Source organism: Neodiprion fabricii, chromosome 5 (assembly GCF_021155785.1).
Source record: "Neodiprion fabricii isolate iyNeoFabr1 chromosome 5, iyNeoFabr1.1, whole genome shotgun sequence".
In the NCBI taxonomy this organism is placed as follows: domain Eukaryota; kingdom Metazoa; phylum Arthropoda; class Insecta; order Hymenoptera; family Diprionidae; genus Neodiprion; species Neodiprion fabricii.
Window position 1 is genome coordinate 34,669,003 of NC_060243.1, and position 25,004 is coordinate 34,694,006.

General features: G+C 39.7%; 5 protein-coding genes across 12 annotated transcripts; 1 reads left to right on the forward strand and 4 right to left on the reverse strand.

Moving 5' to 3' along the window:
* The first annotated feature begins 1,058 nt into the window (after nt 1-1,058).
* Nucleotides 1,059-7,442, forward strand: LOC124183076 (battenin). 4 transcript variants are annotated; one of them, XM_046571090.1, is made up of 8 exons: nt 1,059-1,348; nt 4,553-4,713; nt 5,147-5,286; nt 5,371-5,529; nt 5,922-6,267; nt 6,440-6,589; nt 6,687-6,827; nt 6,909-7,441. In XM_046571090.1, exons 1-8 carry the CDS (start codon nt 1,324-1,326, stop codon nt 7,044-7,046), a joined length of 1,260 nt encoding a protein of 419 aa, XP_046427046.1. In that variant the 5' UTR covers nt 1,059-1,323; the 3' UTR covers nt 7,047-7,441. The 4 variants fall into 4 exon arrangements, with proteins under 4 accessions (XP_046427046.1, XP_046427044.1, XP_046427045.1 ...); XM_046571088.1 differs by lacking the exon at nt 1,059-1,348 and adding an exon at nt 1,864-3,127 and having other exon boundaries at nt 6,909-7,442; XM_046571091.1 differs by lacking the exon at nt 1,059-1,348 and adding an exon at nt 3,991-4,145 and having other exon boundaries at nt 6,909-7,439.
* LOC124183077 (actin-like protein 6B) lies at nt 7,173-9,934 on the reverse strand. Of its 2 annotated transcripts, none has more exons than XM_046571092.1 (6): nt 9,782-9,933; nt 9,372-9,566; nt 8,787-9,224; nt 8,034-8,374; nt 7,858-7,953; nt 7,173-7,767 (listed from the first exon to the last, which is right to left on the reverse strand). In XM_046571092.1, exons 1-6 carry the CDS (start codon nt 9,804-9,806, stop codon nt 7,603-7,605), a joined length of 1,260 nt encoding a protein of 419 aa, XP_046427048.1. In that variant the 5' UTR covers nt 9,807-9,933; the 3' UTR covers nt 7,173-7,602. The 2 variants fall into 2 exon arrangements, with proteins under 2 accessions (XP_046427048.1, XP_046427049.1); XM_046571093.1 differs by having other exon boundaries at nt 7,632-7,767; nt 7,847-7,953; nt 9,782-9,934.
* A 910-nt stretch (nt 9,935-10,844) lies between these two features.
* LOC124183069 lies at nt 10,845-13,752 on the reverse strand. Of its 2 annotated transcripts, XM_046571070.1 has the most exons (4): nt 13,641-13,752; nt 13,491-13,549; nt 11,700-13,239; nt 10,846-11,550 (listed from the first exon to the last, which is right to left on the reverse strand). In XM_046571070.1, exons 3-4 carry the CDS (start codon nt 13,048-13,050, stop codon nt 11,135-11,137), a joined length of 1,767 nt encoding a protein of 588 aa, XP_046427026.1. In that variant the 5' UTR covers nt 13,051-13,239; nt 13,491-13,549; nt 13,641-13,752; the 3' UTR covers nt 10,846-11,134. The 2 variants fall into 2 exon arrangements, with proteins under 2 accessions (XP_046427025.1, XP_046427026.1); XM_046571069.1 differs by lacking the exon at nt 13,491-13,549 and having other exon boundaries at nt 10,845-11,550.
* Nucleotides 13,753-13,892: 140 nt separating this feature from the next.
* On the reverse strand, nt 13,893-15,543 carry LOC124183078 (putative tRNA (cytidine(32)/guanosine(34)-2'-O)-methyltransferase). The gene is made up of 6 exons (XM_046571095.1): nt 15,350-15,543; nt 15,119-15,267; nt 14,969-15,038; nt 14,729-14,904; nt 14,277-14,671; nt 13,893-14,185 (listed from the first exon to the last, which is right to left on the reverse strand). Exons 2-6 carry the CDS (start codon nt 15,237-15,239, stop codon nt 13,919-13,921), a joined length of 1,029 nt encoding a protein of 342 aa, XP_046427051.1. The 5' UTR covers nt 15,240-15,267; nt 15,350-15,543; the 3' UTR covers nt 13,893-13,918.
* A 928-nt stretch (nt 15,544-16,471) lies between these two features.
* LOC124183067 (FYVE, RhoGEF and PH domain-containing protein 1-like) lies at nt 16,472-23,312 on the reverse strand. 3 transcript variants are annotated; one of them, XM_046571067.1, is made up of 8 exons: nt 22,501-23,312; nt 20,865-20,941; nt 20,471-20,729; nt 18,568-19,289; nt 18,151-18,356; nt 17,639-18,004; nt 17,054-17,499; nt 16,472-16,959 (listed from the first exon to the last, which is right to left on the reverse strand). In XM_046571067.1, exons 2-8 carry the CDS (start codon nt 20,938-20,940, stop codon nt 16,878-16,880), a joined length of 2,157 nt encoding a protein of 718 aa, XP_046427023.1. In that variant the 5' UTR covers nt 20,941; nt 22,501-23,312; the 3' UTR covers nt 16,472-16,877. The 3 variants fall into 3 exon arrangements, with proteins under 3 accessions (XP_046427023.1, XP_046427021.1, XP_046427024.1); XM_046571065.1 differs by having other exon boundaries at nt 20,471-20,941; XM_046571068.1 differs by lacking the exons at nt 20,865-20,941; nt 22,501-23,312 and having other exon boundaries at nt 19,564-20,613.
* Between the last annotated feature and the right edge of the window lie 1,692 nt (nt 23,313-25,004).

Here is a 25,004-nt window from a genome sequence, read left to right on the forward strand (position 1 = left end):
TTAAGCGATACATTTGTTTCAAAAATGTTCAAATGTTCTTTATTCTCTTATGTAATACATGTTCCTACACGAATATTAAATTGATTAATAAATGTATAAACAATAGCGTCAAGATTAATTAATTGATCCCTAATCTTTCCATCGAGTTGTTTGGAATCTAGTCTGATTGCTCATTCTCAGCCACGTTCTCAGCTTTCTCGATCGTTATCGGCGGGCAACAAACAGACGTTACCATCCGTCGGCTGCAACCAATTTTTCTTATCGGGAGACGGTTTTCATAACTCTGTATTACCGATACCAACATCAACGGTATGCAAATATTGAAATATCGTAACAAACACATAATTGGGGTTGTTTAATATCTAAATACAGTTATATACTACACATGTCCATGTTTATCCATAAGAAATTTTCAATTCAAGTCAGGAGCGGACAAGTAACGAGAACCACCATTCAAACGTGAATATATTTGCGGCATACCACCTTCAAAGAGACGGCACCAGTTTCCACTGAATTTATATTTCAGCAATGTGGAATATCTATCGGCAATTATGATGTCATGGTAAGTAAACTTTCATAACTGTATGATTATTCCTAAACAATAATCATATTATGCAGTGTATACGTATATATTGTATGTATGTACAATGAAAGTATAGTTGCAATTTCATCCAATATTATAGAATCGATTGATATCCAAGTCATCAAATGGTATGTGTCTTACATTTTTACCAAGTACCCATTCAAGTCTGACACTTATAGGCCTGTACGTTACAGTTTAAACATTGATCTAATTGCTCGGCTGCTCATTGAACCGTTATCAAGAGGTTATCGAATTATCATTTGTACTCGTGCTGTGTTATTGAAAGTACTAAGCTGCCGCTTAGAACTTGTTCCCCGATTGCCGTAGATAACATCTTACAACTGTCGCGTTTCGTTTCGCATCGCGATGGAGTTCTTACGTACCTACCCTGTGCAGTAGGTGAGCTTAACATGTACACGAACACTGCGAGTGCTTTGCCGGAGTTGGATTGGGTACGGACTCTGATCAATGTCTCAAATAGGATAGTTTTATGTAATTTATAGAAAGAATCGAACTAACACACGGCAGCTTGTCAAAGAGTTGATGACGGCGAGGCAATCGCGGCTTTCGTTATCTGCGTGTAATTCTTATCCGGTCAGGATCTTCGACTAACACTTCAACGGACATCTTGTACTTGGGACTGAAACCTCGTTGGTCTCCAAAGTCATCAGCGTGCTTCCTGACGCAGCTTCTGCAGCTTCTGGTTTATCCGGTCCGGTGGTTTTAGTCAATAAGAAAATATGAGTACCGATAAGGAATTGTCAGGTATTTATTGCAAAAAAAAAAAAATTCATAAAACTTTATGCAGAATACGTGCGTGAGCGTGTTTAGCTTCGGACCAATATAAAGAGAAAGAAATTCATGCCTTACTGTGCCATAGGAAACATGTTTTTATTTGAAGACTGATGTTTTGTACGTTCATGCGTCATATGAATTTCTATATACTAACATTCAAAACAAGTTTTGTCGATAATGATTATTCAATTTCATTCACGAGGATTCAATCTGTCAATGATATTTATAAGTACTTAAAACACATCCTGCCGATGTCAATATACCAACTGCGAATATATAAATTGAGTAAATCAGACGTTGAATACGTATATTTTCATATTTTGAGTATACTGCTGCTCTTGTTAGCGTTTAAAAATTAAAGCCAACAACAGTCTTCAACTCAATACAAATTTCAATATACAATGTCAACATCATTAAATACGATACTTCTTTGTGGTATCTACGTAATTATGCTGGATGATTTAATATTTAAAAAATTATCTATCGTGCATGAAGGTTACTCGTTACTACGTGCATCGCTATAAGAATTTTGCATTATTTATCAGTTCAATACGCGGTTACTGAAAATCTGACCATGAGATCGTATCGTGTTTGTCTCTTTTATTCCGTTTCACTGCCGATTTCTCTATTTTGATATCTGCTACTACATGAAGCCACGTGTTTATCAGTTGGTAAAAAAATTCTAGAACATATGTCAATAAGGTCAAAAATACAGATGTTTCGCTTTGCATATCTTCCATGCAAAACATTCCACTTATAGTCCGCGTGTATACCTATACGTATTATAACAGCAGCGAATTGAGGAGTCATGTAATCTGCGATGTTTAAGGCGGAATGAAATCTTTCGCAGCCGCTAAAATGTGTATCTTGTCATTAGCGGGATCAGTAGTCAAAAAAAGTAGAGTGCACGTACATGCAATCCAGTCGTCAGCACATTTTATATGGAAAATTTTGAACAAAAAAACAATTATACTCGTAACTAATGTTCAGAATGATGCTATACACGAGTAACTCTATAAGAGACGCTCACAGTGATTTCAACTCTCGGTTTCACTCTTTTAATCGTCGAATAATTGAATTGTCATTATCAGATGTACAGAAATAGAATGTATAAGTTGATCCGGGTTTCGCACTTCTCTTATAAGAAGAACACTTAACGGATATCGATGAGAAATCAATACCTTCCATAAGTTCCGAACGTTCAATTGAACGCAAGTTCAGTTGGCAAACCTCACAAGTTTTTCCACAAATTTTCACAGAAATTAAGTTACAAATCTATCAATTCGTACTATAATTTTTGAGGAAACTGTCGAATACCTTAAACAGTGGCAAAACTTAGCATAGATTAATTGATCAGTTTATTTTATCACATTGTATCAAGTCTGCAGCTGCCGATTACAGTTAAATAAAACATTTGTCACCGTTTTGTCCTTGACACACCGACTTTGTCCGTGGAATAATTGGCCTTGACTGCACCGAACGCTTTCCATTCGCGTACACGATCTGAATAAAGTTTACTCTTTAAACGTACTCGAAACTCACTCGGAGCTCGGCCGTCACTACCCATCAAAAATAAACATCAGCTGTGCGATGATATCGGTGGAAAATGAAGGAGCCTGGCTAACAGCTATTTGGACGACAGCGATATGTTCGGCTGCACGAAAATGACACAGCTCAGTTATTCTTTAACGGATTTTGATAACGCATCAAGTTCCAGTGTTTCATTAATTTACAGCTGGGATTCCTTAGGTACTAAAGAGAAAACGTTCGTCCAAATCATGTATGTAATAATTAATGAAATTTCCCGTCTCATTTTCATCCTTTCTTACGCTTTACCTGTCTCATGTAGTGAATCGTAATCGTTTTCACTTTAATTTCGCAATCGAACTGACTCGGCAGGTACATTGAGTGGTTATACTTAGTGAGAAGTCTGAAAAAAGCAATTTTTCAAGGATATTTAATGAAGAAACATTTCAATTCATTATTATCAAAATTTATATACATATTGGAATAGCTTTGAACATCATTCTACATAGTATATTTCTTATTTCTAAAAATAATGATTTTCAAAGCTGCTATAGTAGATCTCCGGGAGTACCTATAAAAAAAGTCGTCTTGCGGTGAGCAAGATATCTCTGGTCTGAAAATCCTGACTCTCAAGTTTCTTTCACGCTGCAATAAATGGAAGATAAATATTTTGCAGTAACGACAGGCCAACGTACGTGACACAATAACCATAATTATCCAACTGAATCTGCAACCGTGAAATGATTATACAACTTTTAGATCAATGTTTACATACAATGCAGATGCGTACAGGAATTTGAAGAAATTTCGAATAATGAGAATGACTTTTTTCGCTCAACGTAGTTCCTCCAGCGTGTTGTCATGTGGTTTATCGTTATCATACGTTATAAAAATAACTCAATTCGCAATGATCTCTAACTATGTAATTTACATGCTGTAAAGATCAGTTGCAAAGGATGACCAGCTGATGCATAATTCATGAACTGGAGGATACCCTAAGCGAATTTTCAATTCGCTGGTAATGGTCGCGGTCGATCTTCGCTAGTTATTCAAAGTGTGAGCCAATGTATTGCATGAGGACAGCATAGTTGTGTAGGTGCGTTCATAATCAGTTGAGAAAACCAGTCGGGTTGCATGGGTTCTTACTGCTTGGTTGCTTTGTTCGGCGAAAAATCGGACTGCCGAGTTATTGTGACTTGATTGCTGACGGTTTATCATCACTGATACGATACACGTATTCGTATGTATTTATATATTCGATTTAGTTATTGTCTAATTCCTTTACAATATCACCTCCCGTTCGTGTTGAAAATATATGTATATCGGGCCGGGATTTACCCACGGGCGTGCATTAACATTTAGCTGTGTAGTCGTTATAGTTATCAAGAAACGTGGCAAGCTGGTCGCTGGCTTTATGAGCTGCGGTTGTGCTCGTGTGCGAATTTGCGAACGGAGGCTGGAGGGAATAATAGTGGAAATATACGGAAAGTAAAGCTGCAGAAAAAGTGATCGCTTATTGGTGTGGCAGTGCCGATATAATATTATTATCGTTTAACGTGAATCGGAAAATTTTCACATCTCTCGGTCGAGTTGCCTGAACATATTTTCTTGTTATTGAAATGGTGAAAAAGTCGTTGCCTATCACAGGGACGCGGAATGATCCAATCGACCCTGAAGCTCAGGCTGAGAAACGAAAGAAATGGAGGAACTTGATTGCTTTTTGGATTCTTGGATTGTGCAACAATTATGGCTACGTTGTGATGCTGAGTGCGGCCCACGACATTATTGAAAGCAAGTTTGGTTCCACGGTGAGTGACGACTCGCTAATAATACCGCTCGACGGAAATACAATCGTTATCGTTTTACTGCCCTTCCTCCCTCTGAATGCAACAATTGACTCGTATCATGTTAGCAGCATTCAAAAGGGGTATCTAATCACTGTCAGTTTTACTGTTTCACAAGCGTCTCGAAATCTTCTGTACTTAATTGACGATGCAGTGCTATTGAAATGCGTATAATTTGTACTAGAGTTTTTTACCTCATCAAACTGCTTCATTTCGGGGCAATTTGTGCAGATTAAAAAATGGCGAAGGACGAAAAAGCAAAAAAATTCCATCTTCACCGGCAATGTTCGATTCTATTTGTCTGAATTATACTCGGACAACGTTGACGCATATAGGCCGAGCCATGAACCACAGGTTTGCACACACTGTTTTGAATATCATTCTCTTTTCTCTATAGTCCTCGTCTTCAGAAACTACCAATAACACAACGACGTCGAGAGATTGTAATACTTTGTCGACAGGTGCCATACTCTTGGCGGATATAATACCGTCGCTTATGACTAAGATCGTCGCGCCATTCTTGCCATTTTTTGTACAGTGAGTAAATGACTGTTTCCTAAATTTGTATAATTCGACCTTCTTCGTCTGGAAATCAGGCTACATCGAAAGTTACACTTGCAGCTTGAGATTATTGTCATGCGTTATTCTGGCTGCTTCCGGATTCGTCATGGTAGCTCTGGCTACTTCGGAATGGTTAGCGATTTTAGGTGTGATCGTTACTTCCTTATCTTCCGGCCTAGGTGAAGTCACACTGTTGGGATACAGTCACTTCTTTGACAAGTAAGACATTGAAAATTCCAAAAACTTACACACTCTCGCATCACTTTGTGCATTATTTATTATGTTCTTTTTTTTTTTTTGCTTCTATTCAATTTTTTTTTCATCATCGTGCATGTGAATTCTTCTCATGTTAGTTTCTCAAATAAATTTCAATGACTCACAAGTAATCCGTTATCTTTATTGCTCTCGCGTCTTTATTAAGATATGCGCTCTTTAATTCTTTGATACTTGAAACCTCGTATAAAATATTACAGCAATGTATTATAAGCATATAAATGACCGTAAAATATGTGTCGTTTAATCATTCCAAGTCTGAATTGAGACGGTACAAACACGTGTTTTGTTCATTGTTTGTTATATTTTTATATTTTATACTGTTATATTTTTTATAGAAACGTTATTTCAACGTGGTCATCGGGGACAGGTGGCGCAGGTGTAATTGGAGCGGTTTCTTATGCCGGTCTGACGCTGTGGCTGAGCACAGAAAACACTATTCTTGTGATGCTGATCGTGCCGGTAATTGAGGCGATCGCTTTCTGGATTATATTGGTTCATCCTAATGAAACTGCTCTGCCAGTTTCGAGCCTCGGAAATGGCAGTAAAGAAAATAAAAAAGAGGTCATTGCGATTCCAGAAAAGACATTGAAGGAAAAATTGGCCATAGTGCCAGGACTGCTAAAATATATGATACCGATTGGGCTCGTTTACTTGTTCGAATACTTCATCAATCAAGGATTGGTGAGAATAATTTATTGATCACGATAAGGAAATGTTAAAGCGTTCTATGGCTTGATCTGTTCACGATGAATTTTTATTTTTTTTTTATCTTCTTTGTTTGCTTAAACGGTAAATTAAATTGAACCCAAACGTTACTGTAACATTTGTCTTCAATTATCTGCTACTTCTATAGTTTGAGCTCATCGATTTTGAGGGAATATGGTTGGACCACGCTGCACAATATAGATGGCTTCAAGTTGATTACCAAATCGGTGTTTTCATATCTAGATCATCGGTTAATTTGGTTACGATCAACAGGATCTGGATAATGGCAGCTCTTCAGGTAAATAATTAGTCAAATATTTTATCCAGGAAGAACTGAGATAATTCGAATAATCATACATATATTACAAACGTTGTATCCTCTAATCGTTTTCCAGTTTGTCAATGTAATAATAATGACCTTCGAGACGTTGTACTTCTACATTCCGAATATCTGGATCGTATTTGCGATCGTATTGTGGGAAGGTCTTCTCGGCGGAGGAGCGTACGTCAATACTTTTTACAAAATGTCCAAAGAGGTGAGGAATAACGAAAGAAAGTAATTTTTTTTTTTACACTTCGGAGAACACGATGAATTCATTGTTAAATGGTCAACATAGGTGCCGGCAGAAGATCGAGAATTCTCACTTGGAATAACAACCATGGCGGATTCAATCGGTATCGCTTTAGCTGGTTGGATAGCGATGCCAGTGCACAATGCCATTTGTAAACTACCTCAACCAACGCGACTAGGGTGAACTAAATCGAAGTCAAATTATATGTATTATAATTAAGATTGCGTACTGCAGTGATCTGCAGTTCAAGTCACGAGAAATGGCTCGAACAATTCAGGTACTTAATATTTATTTTTTAACTTCCGAAGTTCTGTCCTGTATACTTGGTGTACTTGTTATGTAAACGAGATTTTCGTACTCAAAAACCAATCAGATTGCATATACATAGGCGAATAGAAATAGAGCTCTGAAAAATATTATCGTCAATATGTTTGTACGAACGGTATTTTTATGCGAGATAGTAAATTTTATTTTCCATCTGTTATTGTTGTACAATATTGTTAAATTTATTATTAAAAATTGTTGTATAGATTACAGTTATGATAATATTTCAGGAAGAGCGTGGGTACTTAAATACAATAAACCTACTGGATGATTCGAGTAAAATGACCTATACTTCGTATACCTGTATATACTCTAAGGTTTTTTAATTACTTTCAAATGATCATACTATAATATTCTCCGACATGTCATACCCATTATCTGCAGTATGAAAATTGTTGAAATTCAACATTGAATCTCACGAACATCTGTCTAAAATTAATTTACCAGACTCTTCGTATTCCTGACGTGACAACCACATCTGTTGAAACGACCCGAGCGAACTTAAAATCGAACCTCCGATCCAAGCCCCGTATCGGCGTTCGCTGGAGCTATTGGCACATATTATCTTCAGTCTCATACTCTGCGAAAACAAGTCGATAAAAAATCAAACATCATCCAAATTTGGTGTATAAGTAGGGACGGAAAATGATGATAGTCACAGCATAATTACCGGTGGCGTTTTGCTGACCAGATCTCTGTTGAGTCGATCGCTAAATCCCGCTAAGCAGGAGTTGCCACCCGTTACAACGACACTGCCGTACAAACTCTGAAGCAAATAGCAAAGTGAAAATACTACTCGTACCTACTCTGTCCAAGTCTTGGGTGGTTCTAGAATTCAACACCTACGGGTCGAATGTCCATGTCGCACATCCCGACGCTCGTCGTGACCAACGGACCAACTCCTAGAATACTGGCGCCAACTCCCTTCACGTTACTCGGGTCGAATAACGCCTCCGGTATCATGAGACGAGCCGAGCCGAAGTCGTCGTTATAACCAGTTGGGAACTCGTATCGCTTCATCGGCAACGAATTCGCGATGTCCTCGTCGTAGGGGCCGTCCGATATCTGTAACGTGTTGGTTTGAAAGTCCTGCAGAAGCTCCCGGACCATGTGATTCAGCCAGCTGGTCGTCGGCTCTGGACCTGGACGACGAGTCCAGCGCGGTGGATCCTGCTCTCGAACGACGTCTGAAAAAATCCGTATTAAGAAACGTTTCAATTTCCTTCGCGCCCCGAATAACGACGGATTAATTAATGTGCATCATATTACACCGAGAGGTTGTCTCGAGAAGACCCGCTCGTTATGCGCGATATTCAAGCTGCTTAATTTTTATTGGCTGACAATCATTCTCACAATTCTTTGCCAAAAAAAAAAATCCCTGGTATCTCAGTCAGTTGACAAATGACAGTCAACAATAAGCTTTCGAATAGATCTCTCTATAAGTCAATGGTTACGACGCCGCCGTGGCCCATTGCGCAACATTCACTTTGTCTACCACGCTACAAAGACTTTTACAAAGTTGGCTGCGCGTATAAACTAGACGAGTTGCAATTGTCGAGCGGGTTCTCCTTTTAGGAGAACCTCACGGTATATCTGTACCTTTAGATGCGACCAAATAGGCTGGTGTCAAGTCGATATCCTTTTCCTCGAGAAACTGCTTGCACTGCATCGTAATGAAGTCACCGCCGAGTGGACTCTTCACTATCCCCTGGGTGATGACATATCCGTCGTGAACCGGGACGGCGCTGGTATGAGTCGCACCACTGTCAACGACCATTGCGGTCGATCTGCCGTTTGCGTACGCTGCCAGGACGGCGTTTTTGCAAATGTACATTGCAGGCACGTTGAACTTTTCGAACATTAATTCCAACAGCTTTTCACGCTTGAATCTGGTGTTCCATGGGCATTCCGTCATCAGGATTGGGTGATGCTCAGCGACAGCGTGGAGCCGATTTTTGTAGGTGTATTCAGCCAACTTTTCAAACATGTCCCAATCTTCGATCATGCCATCCTTCATCAAGCTAACTATTTCCATGTCTGCGGAAAAAATATGTGCCTATTATGGTCGATCGTATTTTACGAATCAACTTGTTAAGAGTTGGGTCGAAATAGAACAGTGGATGTCATTCTATAATATATGTTATACGCAGACGGTCGTACGTCGGTATACCATGCACGCCATACCTTTCTTGCGGACTTGTATAGCCGTAGTATCAATGTTGAATCGTTTCTTGTTCGTTTGGTTATCCTGCTGCTGATCCGCGGCATCTTCCCAAACACCAAGGCTCGTCGGTACCTCAGCTTTCGGAGAATCCTCACCCCCATATCCCACCCGCAAGCTTTGGTGACCAATGTCAAATATAATAGCACCAACTTCGTCTGCATGGAAGAGAGTAAAAATGCGTTAAGATTTAACGAAATCACTCGCGTTTCTACCGTTTCCACCCAAACATTCCCTGCATGTATTAATTGCTGCTTCACGCACATTGACATGAAAACGATAAATCAATAAGGATCATTAGTTTCAACCTCCTCTCTTAATTCAACCGTATCCTTAATTTAAGTACTCATATTAATGACTGAGAGCAACTTACCACCGCCGTAGACACCACCGCTCATAGTAAGCAAAAATCATACGGTGCTGTCTTAACGAATGGGCGCATGCGCCGCACGAGAGGGAGACGGGTCCATAATCAGGGACGCGAGATTCGCTGATACTGGTCTGCGCCTCCGTAACCAGGTTACTGCCAACCCCAGACCCAGGTCGACGACCTCGCCGTCGTGCAGTTCGATTCCCGGCCTGGTAAGGTATACATTATGTCTGGGCGAGGTGTGGCTGTCGTTCCGGCTCTTCTTCACATACCATAACCATCCACATTCCCTCCGTCTCGCTTGTAGTGACTGCAGATTTTTCTTGAACTCGGACTGCTTTGAAATTTCACGTTTATATTGATGATTGTGTTGAGAGGGATGGACCATTGCATAATCTGTTTGTGAATCGTATTCTATTACTGGTAGAAAACATTTTTTTTATAATACCTGTATCAAAAACATTGTACGCAAAAGAAATTTCTACGCTTCATTTCCAACAAGAGGATGAAACTTTATCGAGTAGACTATTCGCTAAAGTCGTGGATATGTATCGAAGGTATTAATCGTGATTCCGTTTTATTCACAAAATATCTTATACAATGTCTTAGTGGCAATTAAGTTCATACTTCTAATTAAATCCACGGAGAAAATTCTGTCTAAATTCAATAAAAAATTGGTAATTACAAAACACAATGTGTAAGGGTACGACACTTATGGACAAACGAATCCAAATACGTATACATAGTTAACAGGCATCGTAAAGTTAAGAATTGAGATTGGCACTTACAACCCTGACGATCGATCATTTATATACACGATATTTAAAAGTTACACGAAACAATATAATTAAAATATAGAAGTGTTAAAAGATTCATGAACAGCGTAAAAAAAAAAAAAAAAAAAACAACACAACAAATGATGGCACACCATTTCCTACTTCTGTACAGCACAACTATTGAGCGTAAAAATATAGAAAAGTCAAAAAATAGAAGAGCCACAATATTAAATTTTTTAAGAAGCGAAAACTTAATTTATAGAATTTAAAAATGTGGTAAGCCGAAGTATGGAGAAGCAAAAAATTAAAAAGGTCAGAATATAGAATGCCAAAATATAGAATCGTCAGAATTCGTCTTGTTAACAGACAATCCTTTACGGATTCTACATTTTGCCGTTTTGTATTTTGATCTTTCTGTACTTCAATTTTTTACGTTTTGCATTCTTTACTTGGACTTTCTAAAATTTGATAATTGTTCGAATAAAATTTTCAAATTTTTGTAAATTCGATATTTTGGTCTTTCTATCAACCCGCCATTCTAATTTTTTACGCTCACCCAAACTATTCAGCCGTAAAAACGCTAATCTGTTTGGGTCGACTGATGAGCTCTGGATGGAATTGGAAGTATGGTGTCTCCTGCCGATAGAGAACCCTGCTGAAAGTGTTGGGTTTCCGAGGAAACACCTCGGGTAGTTGTGGAGGCATCTCTGCGCATTCTGGCTATTGGGTCACGACCCCTAATTCTGTGCCAACTTCTGGGTCGCTTTGCAACCGGACTGTATCCCGTCTCGTTTCGAGGGCTGCGCAGCTCTCGACGGTAAGGTGATACTGCGTCGTTTATTGAATCTCTTGAACGCTTACCGGGACGGCGCAACAACGATGTTGCCATTGTCGAAAACCTCGAAGGACTTGTTCGTAATCCTGTAGAATTCAGCCCTCTACTCTCGCTTAGCGTCTCTGACACCCTGGTTGGAGAACCTTTCGATGGACCCGTACCTGAAATTGATTTCAGTTTAGTGCATACATTGTTGGATCTATGACCTGTATACTTTTCATCCACCACATGATTTCCGGTTTTGTTCTTGGCCGGGAATGACTAGTTTGAAAAGTGTTCAAATTTTTTGCGATTGTTCATTTAGCCTTACCCGGAAGTCCTCTAAAGGCGTTTCTCATGACTTGAGCCACTGCTGAAAAAATCCCACCAACATGAGTCAACGACTCCGAAGTATTTTTCTGAGGTTCGACGGGTGTCATTGAAGATGTGTTTGGCGTTTCGTAATAATAATCAGTGGATGAAGCTGTGTAGCTATCAATTGATGAAATCGATCGAACTAAGCTACTGGAGGGGTGTTGAATGTGACTAGAAACGTTGGGCAACGAAGAAGTCATATTCTTAGTCAAAGACTTGCTCTGATCAAGTTTTTCCAGGCTGGAATTGATAAGCGGCATGAGTTTAGACGTTGATATTTCAAACCCATTTTCAACAACAACCATCATTACGACTCTTGATGAGGTTGCCGATGGGGTTGATAAGGGAGTTTTGAAAGACTCCGAATCCTCTCGATTCTCAACATTCTCCTTGTCCGAGTTGTCCTCGTTCTGTTGCACGATCCGAGCTTCCGAGTCGTTTTGAACACTGCAGGCCGATTTCTCCCCGAGAATCTCGGGAGCTTCATAAAATTCTTCATTATCTGAGACTGGGTCAGCCGTACTGTCGGCCATGATCTGGTGCTGATCAGAGAACCGCACAACTTTCTTGGCAAAATCTTTCGGCGCGGTTGGTGAATCCGTATCCTTTGGGGCATCAAACAATTTTTGGAGATTATCTTGCGCTTCGGTTAAATCCATGCAGATGGAAGTTTGCTCTTCCTGTTCCTCCATTACTTCCAAAGCCCGGCTGGAATTCGTTTTGAAAAATTCTCTCGAATACCCAGAACAACCCTCTGACATGCGGTTTGCAATCGCGGTAGATCTCGAGGGTGTGCGAACACTATCAAATGATTTTGAGCTGGAAGAAATACTGCCGGCTGCAATCGCTGAAGCGCAACTGTCAGTGTTGATATCCTTTGAAGTGAGCAGTTGGCTGGTTGCTGAGTAATAGAGCGTCGGCGATGGGTTTTCCTCGACCATTGGGGTTTTTGGGGTTTTAAGAAAAAACGATGGAAACTTGGACGTCTTATTGTTGAAATGAAACACCGATCTCTGATCAGCGACACTGCCGTGCATAGGAGTACTGGTGTTTCGCATTAATTCCTGGGGAAAGGCGAAACTCTGCAAGCTGTGAAATTCTGAATCGACAGAGGGCGATTCTTTTCGACAATATGCTGGACACGACAGAGTTTTGGTGATGGGCGATGGCGTAACTTGTGCAGAAAGTTTTTTCACCTGTTCCGGAGGTAAGGAGTTGCCATTTTTTTGCTGCTGCCAAAACTCACATCTTTTAAAACTTTGTAAATCCGAACTGCTGCGGTATACCTGACCGCATAAGACGCACATCAACGGCAAATGGCGGATAACCAAGTGGCAAAGAAACTTTGCATCCTCGAATTTTTCGAGTCGTAATTTTTTCGACAAACACAGACAGCAATTCGCGTCCGTTTTGGGCCTTGGGTGCTTCTTCTGTTCATGTAACTCACGGCAACTGCTGCAGCAGAAGAGTTTCTTGCAGCTGTGACAACGGTTATCCTGTTGACAATAATGCGCACAAACTTTAATTGGTGTCAGCTCAAGTGATTTATGGAATCGGATTAAATATTCGAGAAGTTTACGATCTTCTTGAACTTACAACTATTAATCGCATAACGTAATTGATTTATCAACTTTTATTCAACATAACTAACATTCTTTCACTATGAAAACAGTACTAGCGTTAGTGCAGTTTTTTCATAACATTTTCGACCTTCAATGGCACGAGTAAGTTTTCAAAAATCACGTACCGTTAGGATTAGTCAAATTGTAAAGAATTCCACAGACACTACGCGTTGCAAATTCCACTCTTCATCGTATAACAGAAAATATAACTTCATGTGACAATCGACCCGAGAGGTTTCCGTTTAATGTGGAGCATTATTGCGATATATAAATACCTCAATCAATGAATTCATGTCTGCGCTTCGATCAACTTGACCAACTACAAATCTGTTTACACCTGTCACTGCCTGAACTGGCGGCTTGTTGCCGGATACATATTACCGTAGTTTGGGCGACTCCTTACTACCTGCTTACTACTACCGATTGCAGCGCTATTGGTGGTCGGAGATGAAAACGACAGAAGAAAAGAAGAACGAAGGTTTGGGCAAAGGTTTGGGCAGGTGGAACTGTAATGAATAAATCAAGAGTCGGTTGACAATATCTCATTAATTTATTACTTCGATTCATCATCAATTTCCTTCAATGCTTTGTTATCAGAGATGGATACTGTAACCGATGGCTCTTCTTCTGGAGAACTGGATATGGTGCATTTTTCTTTGAAGGCAGAAATTGAGCATTCAGGTTCATTAAATACTGTCAGACTTGTCCCAGGTTTTTTCAGTTGAAGTTTTCCTTTTTCCAACAGTGTTATCGCCTCTTCGTATGGTGGAGATATGGGGGATTGATTGGGCTCATGATACTTGTACTCCTTTCCTTCATACTAAAATATTGACAGCAAATTGTTCGCGTTTAGGGAAATCTAACAGCATGGTAGAATGAATTCAACAGCAAATTAGTATTAGTCATTTTACCTCAAGTGAGTAGCAAGCATCTGAATCAGGTTGACTTAAATCACCGCATACTACGAATGGTACAACATATCTGTTGATTCCGGTTAACTGATTGAAATCACAATGCTCGTGAGTAAGCAAAGGGTTTAGCATATGTGGCTGGTAGCCTTCTGGTGGAGAGTAGTTTTTGCATACAACAAAAGCTTCGATGCTAGAATTTCTCGAACTTCTTGGCTTAGTGCAGTAGACATCTTTGAAAAATATTTTCAACTGCGAATACAGGAGCGATATATCTTTACCGCGGAAAATTTTTGCCACAAATATACCGTGTGGCTTCAAAATATGAGTGGTAATATTCAGTGCAGCCAAGAGTAGCTGAGACTGAATATATATATCCATGTCATGGAGGCCGGTTACTAAAAAAATTTTTGTTAGGATAATTATTGTACATGTGCATAATACGCTAAACTTACCATCCGGTGCTCCGTCGCAAACAACCAGGTCGGCATGCTCGTTTCGAAAGTGTTTTATGATTTCTTCAGCAGTACTAACTTTGGTGATGTCGCCTTGAATTTGTACAACTCCGTCAAGTGGAGCCATAGCTTGCAAATCGACTGCAACAATTCTGGCTGTTTGATTCTCATCTTTACTGAAATCAAAACGACAATCATCCATTTGAATAAAAAATATTCGTCTGTTATATCGATACTCACTTTAATTTTCGTGACAAGACCTGACTCCAGCTCCCAGGCGCAGCGCATAAGTCTACAGCCTTGGTTACACCTACGAATATGTAAGATTATGCCAATGTAATTTGTGCAGGGCTATAATAATAATTGGAAATTCATGCTGCTGGTATTGACCTTCAAATATGTGAAACTCTGAATCAATTTGGAGAAGTTTAAAAGCGCTTCTCGCTCTCCATCCTTCCTCCTTAGCCCGTCTGTAGTAAATATCACGTTTATCCTTTGAGGTCTTCCCCATGTTTCATCGTTTATGCTGAAAAAATACGCTGCAACGAAAAATTTCCAGCCACGTGAGAGCTGTGACGGTATATTACAGGTTATGTACACTATTTTCTGAAAATTGGCTACCTGACTCTCACGAGCAATTGAAATCATTCACGGTTTATCGATTCAGGCGTTTCGCACTATTTTGACATTTTAACAATAGAATTGAATCGTTGTAGCCAACAGTGACAACAAATTTCGATGTGATGTCACTACTCCTACTTAATCATTTACTATACGATATGCGTCTGTCTGTTTACTTGCTGTTTACAACAACATTGTGGTTACAGCGCCACCTCTGGGCTATGAGGAGCAAGTAGTAACCAATGGGTAGTAACTGTTGTAAATGATTGTGGATAGTACGTTGCCCGTGGCGAGGGGAAGGGAACAACAAAAGGTGCACGCGTTCGTGTTGTTACTTGTCAGTGCGATTTGGCGCGCAACAGGTCGTGAATGTGGATCCCTTGGTAGTAATTTCCAAGATTAAGTCAGATCACATGCCCTGAGATGAAGAACGCTAGCAGTCTGTTTTGGCGATTTGTCGGTGAGTTGAAGGACTTAGCCTAAATAGGTATATCTCAATATTGTTAATTGACGGAACGTATTGTGGTTAGTTTTACTGGGCAGTATACATCGACGAAACGACGCGGCTAGAATTTTTATCGCGTCATTGTGAGATTGATTATTCGTTTTTGAGAGTTTCATACGAACGTTATAGTACGACACGAATTCAAAGAAATGGAAATACGACGCTTCTATAATATTTGACTCTAAACTTCAACGTGATCTGGGTCGCGACGGGTACAGGTGTTGCATTTTTTTTGGCCCTAGTTATGTTGGGATTTTACGATACACGTCTTTACGCAGTCCTTAGGGTGAAGTATAGATTGCAGGTATGTGATCCAGGTAATTTGCAAAATATAACGTGAACGAAGCGTATATTAAGAGGAATTATGAAATGGACAACGAAAAATTATTTTCAACGGTCTTCACAAGGGTAGCTGATACTTCGACTGACTATTTACGTACGTTTACTACATTAGAATAATTCTTACGCTGACATAGTGCTTCGTGAAATAACAGTATTTCGCACTTTGTGAGTATGATGGTATATCTATATGATATTATAATTCTCCCAATACCAAACGAAAAACAATGGATCAAATAAAAATCAGAATGTGTTCAAAAAATGCTAACCTCATATAATTAAAACATCAATTTCATTGTTTAATTTTAGGCAGCGTATAGCGATTGGCATTCGAGTAATAATTATAAATGTTTTACATACATATGCATATATATTTAAATATATGATAACGTAACATTGAAAACAAAACGAACAACAAATATTAATAGCCGTATTTGCAATACATGTAGCAATAATCAATTGGTGAATTTCGTTACATAGGTATAATAATCATTCATTCATTACAAAGTATGTACGATATGAGTTAACGTCATTTATAAATAATATACCTAAGCTCTATCTTACATTTTCTTTCGTTTTGTATAATTTATTATAATTACAGTTAAACAATTGTCTATTATCGTTATGTTTACCTAAATTACTATATTTCATTAAGCTATAATAATTGCTAGAGGAAACATCTGATCATGTTTCTTCGTCTTCTTGTACTTCCTCCTCTGGAGAAGGGAGCTCCGCTCTTGTGGCCAATTGCAATGCGTTTATCCACCTAGAACAATGACGATAATTCATTCATATGGCAAGATTCCTAGTGAATAATACATTTCTACTAAATTTCTCACAATACAATACAATACACTAACTTCTCGTGGTCCTGGTGGGTAAATGCCTGGAAGTAGTAACTTTTCTTCGAGTGATGAATTTTAAAAGCCTTCTCCCGGTCCCTGAAACTGAGAAGATCTTCTTCCGGAAGTTTTGAGCCTTCGGTGACAGCAAAACCGGGCATCGGCGTAGCCGTCATGGCCAAACTGTCCGTGTCAGACTTAAAAGAGTACAGGACGAAGTCGGCATGCAGTGCGAACCACCGTTTGGTCCACGGCTTGCTGGCCTGCGTTTTGAGCAACAAATAACCGGATAATACTGACGTAGCACTCGCTGATACTTGGAGCAAACTTTGTGCTGGTCCTGCCGGTGACGAGGGCGATTTTTTCAGCGGCTGCGTCAAAGCCGCGTGACACAAACGACATACTCTCATATTTTTGTTGTCCTCAAACAACAGCTTCTGATTTGAACACTTGCTACAAACCACCTGAAAATTCATCCAGGTTTATCGAAACATGTATTCACTTCTAATTAATTTCCAAACAATTTGGCATCGCCGCGCGATTTATTTTCAAAACTGATGATTAAGATAATAAGATAATATTAGGAGAATAAAATGCGCCTACTATTCCACAAGCTCTGCAGTTGTGCTTCCTTTTCATGACGGAAAAAATTGCCTCGCAGACCATGCACCTCGTCACATCGTCGGCGGTGACTAGAGTTGATTTAGTCTCGCCGGTTTTGAGACTAGCCTTTCGCCTCAGGATCTCTTGCATTGTTTTAAACAGGGCCTCCAGCCAAGCTGCCTTATCCTCCGCTGTGTGAGTGTATAATTCGACACTTTTCTTCTCATCCCTTACGTAAAACGTATTTGCCGTTTCTAAGTTATCTCCTTCGATAACTTCGAGGTTCTCGACCATGAATTTAGCTCGCAATCGATACAGTGGGCCAGGTATCAGTCTCATAGAACACAGTAACAAGACGTCGCTGAGCTGCAAAAACAGGGTTCACTAGTAAAAAATTGCAGCGAGGAATTGCATGAGACGCAAATTCAAGCGAATAAAATTGTTTAGTGACTGCAAAATTTTCGATTATTCAGTAACATTGTAAATTTTCGGATTCGGCCCATGTGACTAACCAGAAACAAGTATCTCTCCTGATGATCGCCACTTCTAGCCGATATTTTCACGATTCTTCCCTCCTTCACAAGCTCTCGCGTTGCACTGACAAGATCGATAGCGTCGTAAATGCTCTCCTGTATCTCGAGTAGTTTTTTAAACTTGTCGATTTTTTTCATTGCTTCGTTTGTATGATTGGCGGCTGTCGAAACTAGCTCCAAGGCTCCTGAAATTGAACGTCAGAGTTGAGTCAAGAATTCACTGTCTGCGTGTAACGGATAAGAAAACTTATTGAATCGTCTTTTATTGAGCAATTTAGTTTAATTACCAATTCACCTACTCCGTATTTGTGCCTCCTTAAATCTTTAGGTATAGTTAGGGCATTGTTCTCTTGAGAAGAATTTAGCATGCCGTAAAGGTGGCGTTCAAAAACTTACTTTTTGTATCCTCGTAGTCGGGACTATCTTCGGTAAGGTTTTTCAAGTAATCCTTGAGAAGTAATTCATAGCGAGGCAGTCGTTGAATCGGACTCAGCATATGATGGGCCAACGAAAGCTTGGCGCATTCGTCCCGTTTTTGTATGTCATTGACAATCGCCGCAAATCTTGGAATCTTTTGTTGTAGTGTATTTATCAGGTTCATCGCGTAATCAAAGTTTTTCACGTACTCGGTGTACATTTTTAGAAATGGTGCAAAATTCTTCATGATATCCCCTATTCTGGGATCATCGTCCCACAATTGCATACGGGCTTCAAGCTGTGGCAAAAGAAACTCGTTATGAAACTTGTATATCGATTTTATGTTGGAAAACATGTGCTGCACAGTTTCTGACGGAAACATTGGATGAGCGCGATTTTCCTGGTCTACTTTGAACTGAAAGACTTGATCTATCAGGTGCAATATGTTCACGTAATTTCGTTCAGTGGTCAGCAATTCGTTTGCTATGTGATGACATTTTTTTTGCTTTTCATCCAACCCATCCCTTTCCGCTTTTATCTTTAGCTCCGAGCTCAGTTCCGTTTCAACGTCCACCCTCGTCGACGACTCGACTTTTGAAGATTCAGCACTCAGCTCCTCCGCCTCCTCTTCACTATCAGATTCGCTGATCGCGTAAGTATCGAGCTCGTACTGATGCGAAGTCCTTTCCGCCACGACGTATCTGCTCAATGTTGGAAATAAAACATCATTAGAAGATTGAAACTTTCAGATGCACGCAGTTTTTCAGTTTCTATTTTGTAGAAAGCCTTCTGGAGTGACTGACTTCCTTGTAAGAATTGTTTAAGGTTAGGTTATTTTTTCACCTTGTTCAAAGGCTACTGTAATCATAATGGCCTGTAAATAATTATAACGTATCAAGTTTCTCATTATTATTAATTTGAACCGAAGAAACCTACTGGGCCCTGGATAACGGATATATTAACGGGAAGTCGTACCTGTTCGTACTGGCTGTCTCCAAGCCATAGTAAAAGACACTGGTTCTTGTCTGTTTATGGTAGTGCGGTGGAGCACCGAGAGTCCACCGCCACCAGTCAGTTGATAGCATTTCACAGTATCGATAACTGACCTAATATAACTGTAAATATGTGTCTGTCATTGTTTCGTCGCATAGAAAATGATTTTTGATAGCTAGAACTCAGGTCTCCATACTTATTTTATGAGGAAGCGATCCAACGAATGGTCAAATAAACGCACAACAATTTGCATCTACGAGGATACTAACTATGACTCAATTGTCATCACTTACTAACAAACATGGCTTGGTTACGAGCGCCACCTTCTTATCGGCTACAATAAGATACCTTATCGCGGTTTTACTCACGATTCACACGCTCATTTATTTTTTATACCTCTATGCACGCCTGTTGTATACAGCGGAACCTCATTTTGACTTACCGATCTGGTCAGGTTTTTGTATCGTGGTCATTGACTGTTACTGGGAATGTATCGGAAAAACAAATTGTGCTGCTTGTGTATGTACTTAATCGTATTTCAAATTGTTCTAAATTTCTTACTACCCGTGTACCCCTTAAGTATATACAAATTTCTTTGATAATAACATCATTCATCGGATCAATCAGATTCATTAACTACTTTCAAGCTAACAATAAATATGTAGTTTCACAAGCGTAAACTTTTCGAAGAAGAAATGTTTGAAAATTTGTTCATAAGTGTACAAACAAGGTTTACAAGAAGCTGAAGTTTGATAACATCAATCCGAGAGACAGTCGTGAAAAAAGTGGAACATATGACGTGAAACATTTTAAACAAGTTCGGTTTGTTAGGAGTCGTTTTTCAACCAAAGACGAGATGTGTCGATCGTAGAATGCTTTATGACGTCACCTGCTACTACGGTACTCCAGGACACTGTGAGACATTTTGACGAAGGACGACTCCGAAGATTGTTCAACCACACTGCCGACTTCCGCGCATACGGCTGGACTTGAAGCTGACATAACGAAGTGCTGAAACCTCGGGAATCCACCGTAGCTTGGAATCCTGTGAAATGACGAGCGGGTTGGATTGTCCTGATGATCCTCCGAACCGCCCATCGAGTCTGAATCCTGCGAGTTGGCATCCTCGCTCGTCGTGCTTTGACACTCTAATAATCGTGAGTTTCTATTATCCCGGGAATTTGAATGCTGTACGGTTCTCTCCTCTTCGTCCGTCACCAACAAGTCCGTGTAAAAGGTACTTGTGGACGACGTTATCTTTGAACTGAACATTTTTATTGTACCAGTCGTTCCTTCGGATGGCTCCGGAAGTAGACGGGCCATCCAGGACGTGATGTCTCTCAGCTGCCCTCGCTGCATCCTGCAGTCAGAGGAAGAAACAGAATTAGAAGAATGAAATTTTCTCCATTAAAACTACTACGAAAGTTTGAGTGCGATTTTTTGACGAGTGATCGCTAGACTCAAACAGCTTCTGTGGGCCACGTTTTACAGACTATTCGTTCACGTTGACGTCCAAGTTCAACATTTGTTATATTAATGCGATTGTTGGGCGTGCGCGGTGATCGTGGGTAAATTGCTGTGACGCAATATCTCGCCGAGCGAATCTAATAGAGAATTTAATCCACGTAGGCTGCATAATTTTTTCATTCAAGAGCGTGAGATGACAGCAACAGATGCCAAAGCACCCGTGTGTTTGACAACGATTTTACAGAAGGCTTGTTGAACTGCGGAAGTAACTGACTACTCGGTCCATAGTTTAGGAAAGTTCTACTAAGTACACATAGAACGGATTTACAACAGTTTCCGCGTAGCGTTTTGCTTCAACTTTTCCGAAATAGGAAGCTACAGAAAGTTGCTGTATACTGTCGTGCATATGATAAACGCTTCAATGACGGAGTCGGAAAACAAATTCTGATACGTTAGTGTCCGTTGAAAATAATGTTACGGGTGACGCAGTATTTGATCAGGATACAGTTCGTTTCTTGATTACGGGTTGTAATATGACCACGCAAGAATTAGAATTGAAAAAACAATTGCAAGTGTACACGAATAAATCTTTTCCGGCATTAGAAGAAACTTCAGAAGTATAAACAGTTCACTATATTTTCTTTATTTTAATCAGTTTGGAATCTTCTGATAAATATTTACACTAGGGCATTTCAAGCGGTAGGAATAGTTGCGGGCGTTCATGAAATGTAAACACGTTCCTAGGGTTTCTAATGGGATGCGCATTGCACGCGTGTTTGAAATATTAAAAAGCAATTATTCATGCATTTTACAGTAACTCATACAGCTAAAAACAATTTATATTTATATTGCAGTCTGTCACACCTGTATAATTAATTCTACACAAAAGATCAAAAAAATAGTTCACGTCAGAAAAAGTAAGTCGATTCCCGCGCATCAACATCCAGTAGATGCAGCGTATAACATCAAGTCGTATTTATCTATTTACGAGAGAAAAAGCATGACCGCAGTTGTATATATAGAACCTGATCTATTATGGTATAGTAGGAAATGATCCTACGCTTTACGATTAATGAACCTAATTGTCGAAAATGTACTATCCTCGATGTGGTTTACCTTGAAAAATTATATTCCATCACGATATCTGTAACAGTTTATTTAATCTTAATCAATCGACTTGCGATATCTGTTAATGATTTACGGATAGGTATGCATCGCTAATAATACCTTCATTGACGCGGAGTGGTTTATAAATTTGATCATTCTTAAATCCGGCCAAAACCAGGCAAGGGCGACGTGAATCTAAGTTTACACCGTGATTGTTTGTATAACCGTATAGCGTTCCGGGAATGGATAATACCATATTCATTCGTTTCGGGAGCTTATGATAAAGTACCCAGCTGTACAAAATTACTATCAGGTAGAAAATACGATTTGCAACATAATATTTACCGTTTCCCCGTTTTTTCACGCCTTGCGGATGGATGTAATGTAGTAACAAGGTGGATCGTCTTACGTCTAGCATAGTTTCAACTTATTGTTAGTTAAAATACTGGAAAAGAGTTGATACACCTGCACCAATGCTCCAATTGCACTGATAATTAATTTATAAAGCCAATAATTGACACACTTGATATTAGTATCGAAGGTTTGAACAAAGAATCAGTGCACCAATTCACAAAACTTGAACCCTCAACTGTGTGTTCGGAATAATGCACCACGAGGCACATGATTGAAGCGGTTCGCTTCAGTCCACACCAACCGAATGTCGTTTAGGGTGAATCGTGTCTACTGCACTTGTTAAGCCAATCACTAACAGAGTCACAACATTTTCCGAACAGCGTCCGTAAGGATTATTTTCCACTTGTGATCAACCGAGGCTTGCGGTCTCGACCAAAACGTTCTCATCTCCTCTCCTCGTCAGTGGGCTAAAGTTTGATTCATCGTCATCCGTGGTATGTTCGATCTTCATTCTCTCTTGCTCTCTTTCTCGCTTCCTCTCTCCTGCCTCTCACGTCTCTCTGTCACTCTCTTGATCAGATAAATAATCAACGACGGTGTATGGGGGGTATCCCTACCAAAAGATGGCGTATCGTTGAATTTCCCCCGTTCCCCTCTCCAAAAAATCATGCCTGTCAGTTAATTACGACGAGGCGTGCACCCGCACTTTGGTCAGGCACTCGCCACACTCCACACTACATAACCTCGTCCAAGGAACCTTTTCCCCTACGTTCCGTCCAACTCCGGCTCGATCTCCGTTCTCTGCGCATGCCAGGGGCGTAACTATACCGCCTAAATTATTTTGCCATTTTCCTTCTCTTCAGGGTCGATAGTCATTCGTCAACATGCTTTTAGATGTTTTGGGATTGCTGCAGAAATCTAGCGCCAGGATCAATTCGCTTTGTTGCAAGGATCTTTGGAATGGCAACTAGTCACGTCATAATTATAATCACATCCAAAAATCAGTAGGCAATACTTCAATTTTTACTTCATCTATTTCCCACACGTTTCACAACCACAAGCCTAATTGGATTACAATAAAAGTCTTATGGTCATATCAATTGAATCAATCGATCCCGAAGATGAAATACCAAGGTAACATTTCTTCTAGTGACCTAGTAAACAGTAATTTTCCTTTGACCACACTTTGCCCATTACTAATTATTTTACGATTTTTCAGCCTGATCAACGCTGGAACTCTTGCAACAATATGGATTTCATACACAAGGTACGTAAACCATAAGTTCATGCACCTTACGTTCACTAAACGTTCAGTTCGCAAGAATTGATCGCTACGGTTGAGTGACTTCGTTTTTGGTCGTTCGTGCTCTACTGAAATTCATTCGATTCTCACTTATATGTGAAACAATTGGACTACTGGTTGTGAAACTCGGCTATTGGTAGGTATACAAAATTTATTCTTATACTTTAACGTCGATTCTAAGTGTAATAAACACCATTGCAATAATATTATTTAAAAAAAAAAAACTATGTACTGACGAAGGTTGAGCAATTCTTTCAATTTTTACTACCACAATAAAGTTTGGGACACAAATATTTGGGTGAAATCTATTTTGAATACGTGTGTACAGTTACAACATTCGATGTAGGCATAATTCTCGTAATGCTATACAATTTCAATTCAGCAGCACAGGGCATAAAAGTTTATGTGGCCTTCACTGTACGAAACTCACCCGCTAGACGTCGCTACGTGTGCGTTTCAATAATAGGTACTCTAATCTTGTCACCGGATTGGCGCTCAATTACGAACACTGAAACGATCTGGTAGTTGCAATTAGCTTGTCGTTAGCTACAGGAACAATACTTCGCGACTTCGACAAGGGCAAAACACAGCTAACCACCCGTCACCAATGTTATTTAGCGCATTATATGAGCAACACTTGTATTAGTTGCATACTGATCGCGGTAATAGACTACGATGTCACTACTGTGCGCTCGTGTAATTCCTTGCAAAAAGCAGCACATCGACATACATCTTCAAGAACAGTACTAATAAAAAAGAGAAATGAAATGCATCTCTTTGGTAACAAGATGGTTACAAGATTTGGGTGATGATCCGTCTGTTTCTTGGAGGCTCGCTCAGCTTCTTTACTATTTGCTCACGTAAATCGTACTTGAGGCTTATTTTTCATTCCGGTCAGGCAATCGGTTTGGATGGGTGTAAAATTCATCAGTCAATTCTGAAATGGATGTCAGGGATATTTTATACGATCATCGTTGCCGTCGCGTATAACGAATCCCCACGGAAAACTTTAACGTCCTTTAATTGAAAATTTACTTTAGATTATTCGTTGTATGATTTTCTTTCCGAAAATCCGTCAGCCAAACTCTCGAGCTAGGAGAAGACCGGACATGAGTTCAGCATAGCAATATTGCGAGACATGAAGCCGTAAGTTATTATGAAACAATTCACCGATTGATGGCGCCAGTTCTCG

Coding starts and splice junctions, on each gene's coding strand:
- LOC124183076 (XM_046571088.1), top strand. CDS start 3,025: ATGTTCGGCTGCACGAAAATGACACAGCTCAGTTATTCTTTAACGGAT. Junction 4,714..5,146: donor AAAGCAAGTTTGGTTCCACG/GTGAGTGACGAC, acceptor TTTTCTCTATAG/TCCTCGTCTTCAGAAACTAC. Junction 6,590..6,686: donor GGATAATGGCAGCTCTTCAG/GTAAATAATTAG, acceptor ATCGTTTTCCAG/TTTGTCAATGTAATAATAAT.
- LOC124183077 (XM_046571092.1), bottom strand. CDS start 9,806: ATGAGCGGTGGTGTCTACGGCGGTG. Junction 9,567..9,781: donor CGGTGGTGTCTACGGCGGTG/GTAAGTTGCTCT, acceptor TCTTCCATGCAG/ACGAAGTTGGTGCTATTATA. Junction 7,954..8,033: donor GCGACATGGACATTCGACCC/GTAGGTGTTGAA, acceptor TATTTGCTTCAG/AGTTTGTACGGCAGTGTCGT.
- LOC124183069 (XM_046571069.1), bottom strand. Junction 11,551..11,699: donor CGCCTTTAGAGGACTTCCGG/GTAAGGCTAAAT, acceptor AATCAATTTCAG/GTACGGGTCCATCGAAAGGT.
- LOC124183078 (XM_046571095.1), bottom strand. CDS start 15,239: ATGGGGAAGACCTCAAAGGATAAACGTGATATTTACTACAGACGGGCT. Junction 15,039..15,118: donor AGAGTTTCACATATTTGAAG/GTCAATACCAGC, acceptor ACATATTCGTAG/GTGTAACCAAGGCTGTAGAC. Junction 14,905..14,968: donor GTCTTGTCACGAAAATTAAA/GTGAGTATCGAT, acceptor TTTTGATTTCAG/TAAAGATGAGAATCAAACAG.
- LOC124183067 (XM_046571065.1), bottom strand. CDS start 20,940: ATGCAGCGAGGGCAGCTGAGAGACATCACGTCCTGGATGGCCCGTCTA. Junction 19,290..20,470: donor CTGGAGTACCGTAGTAGCAG/GTGACGTCATAA, acceptor AACATTGAGCAG/ATACGTCGTGGCGGAAAGGA. Junction 17,500..17,638: donor ACTGCAGAGCTTGTGGAATA/GTAGGCGCATTT, acceptor ATGAATTTTCAG/GTGGTTTGTAGCAAGTGTTC.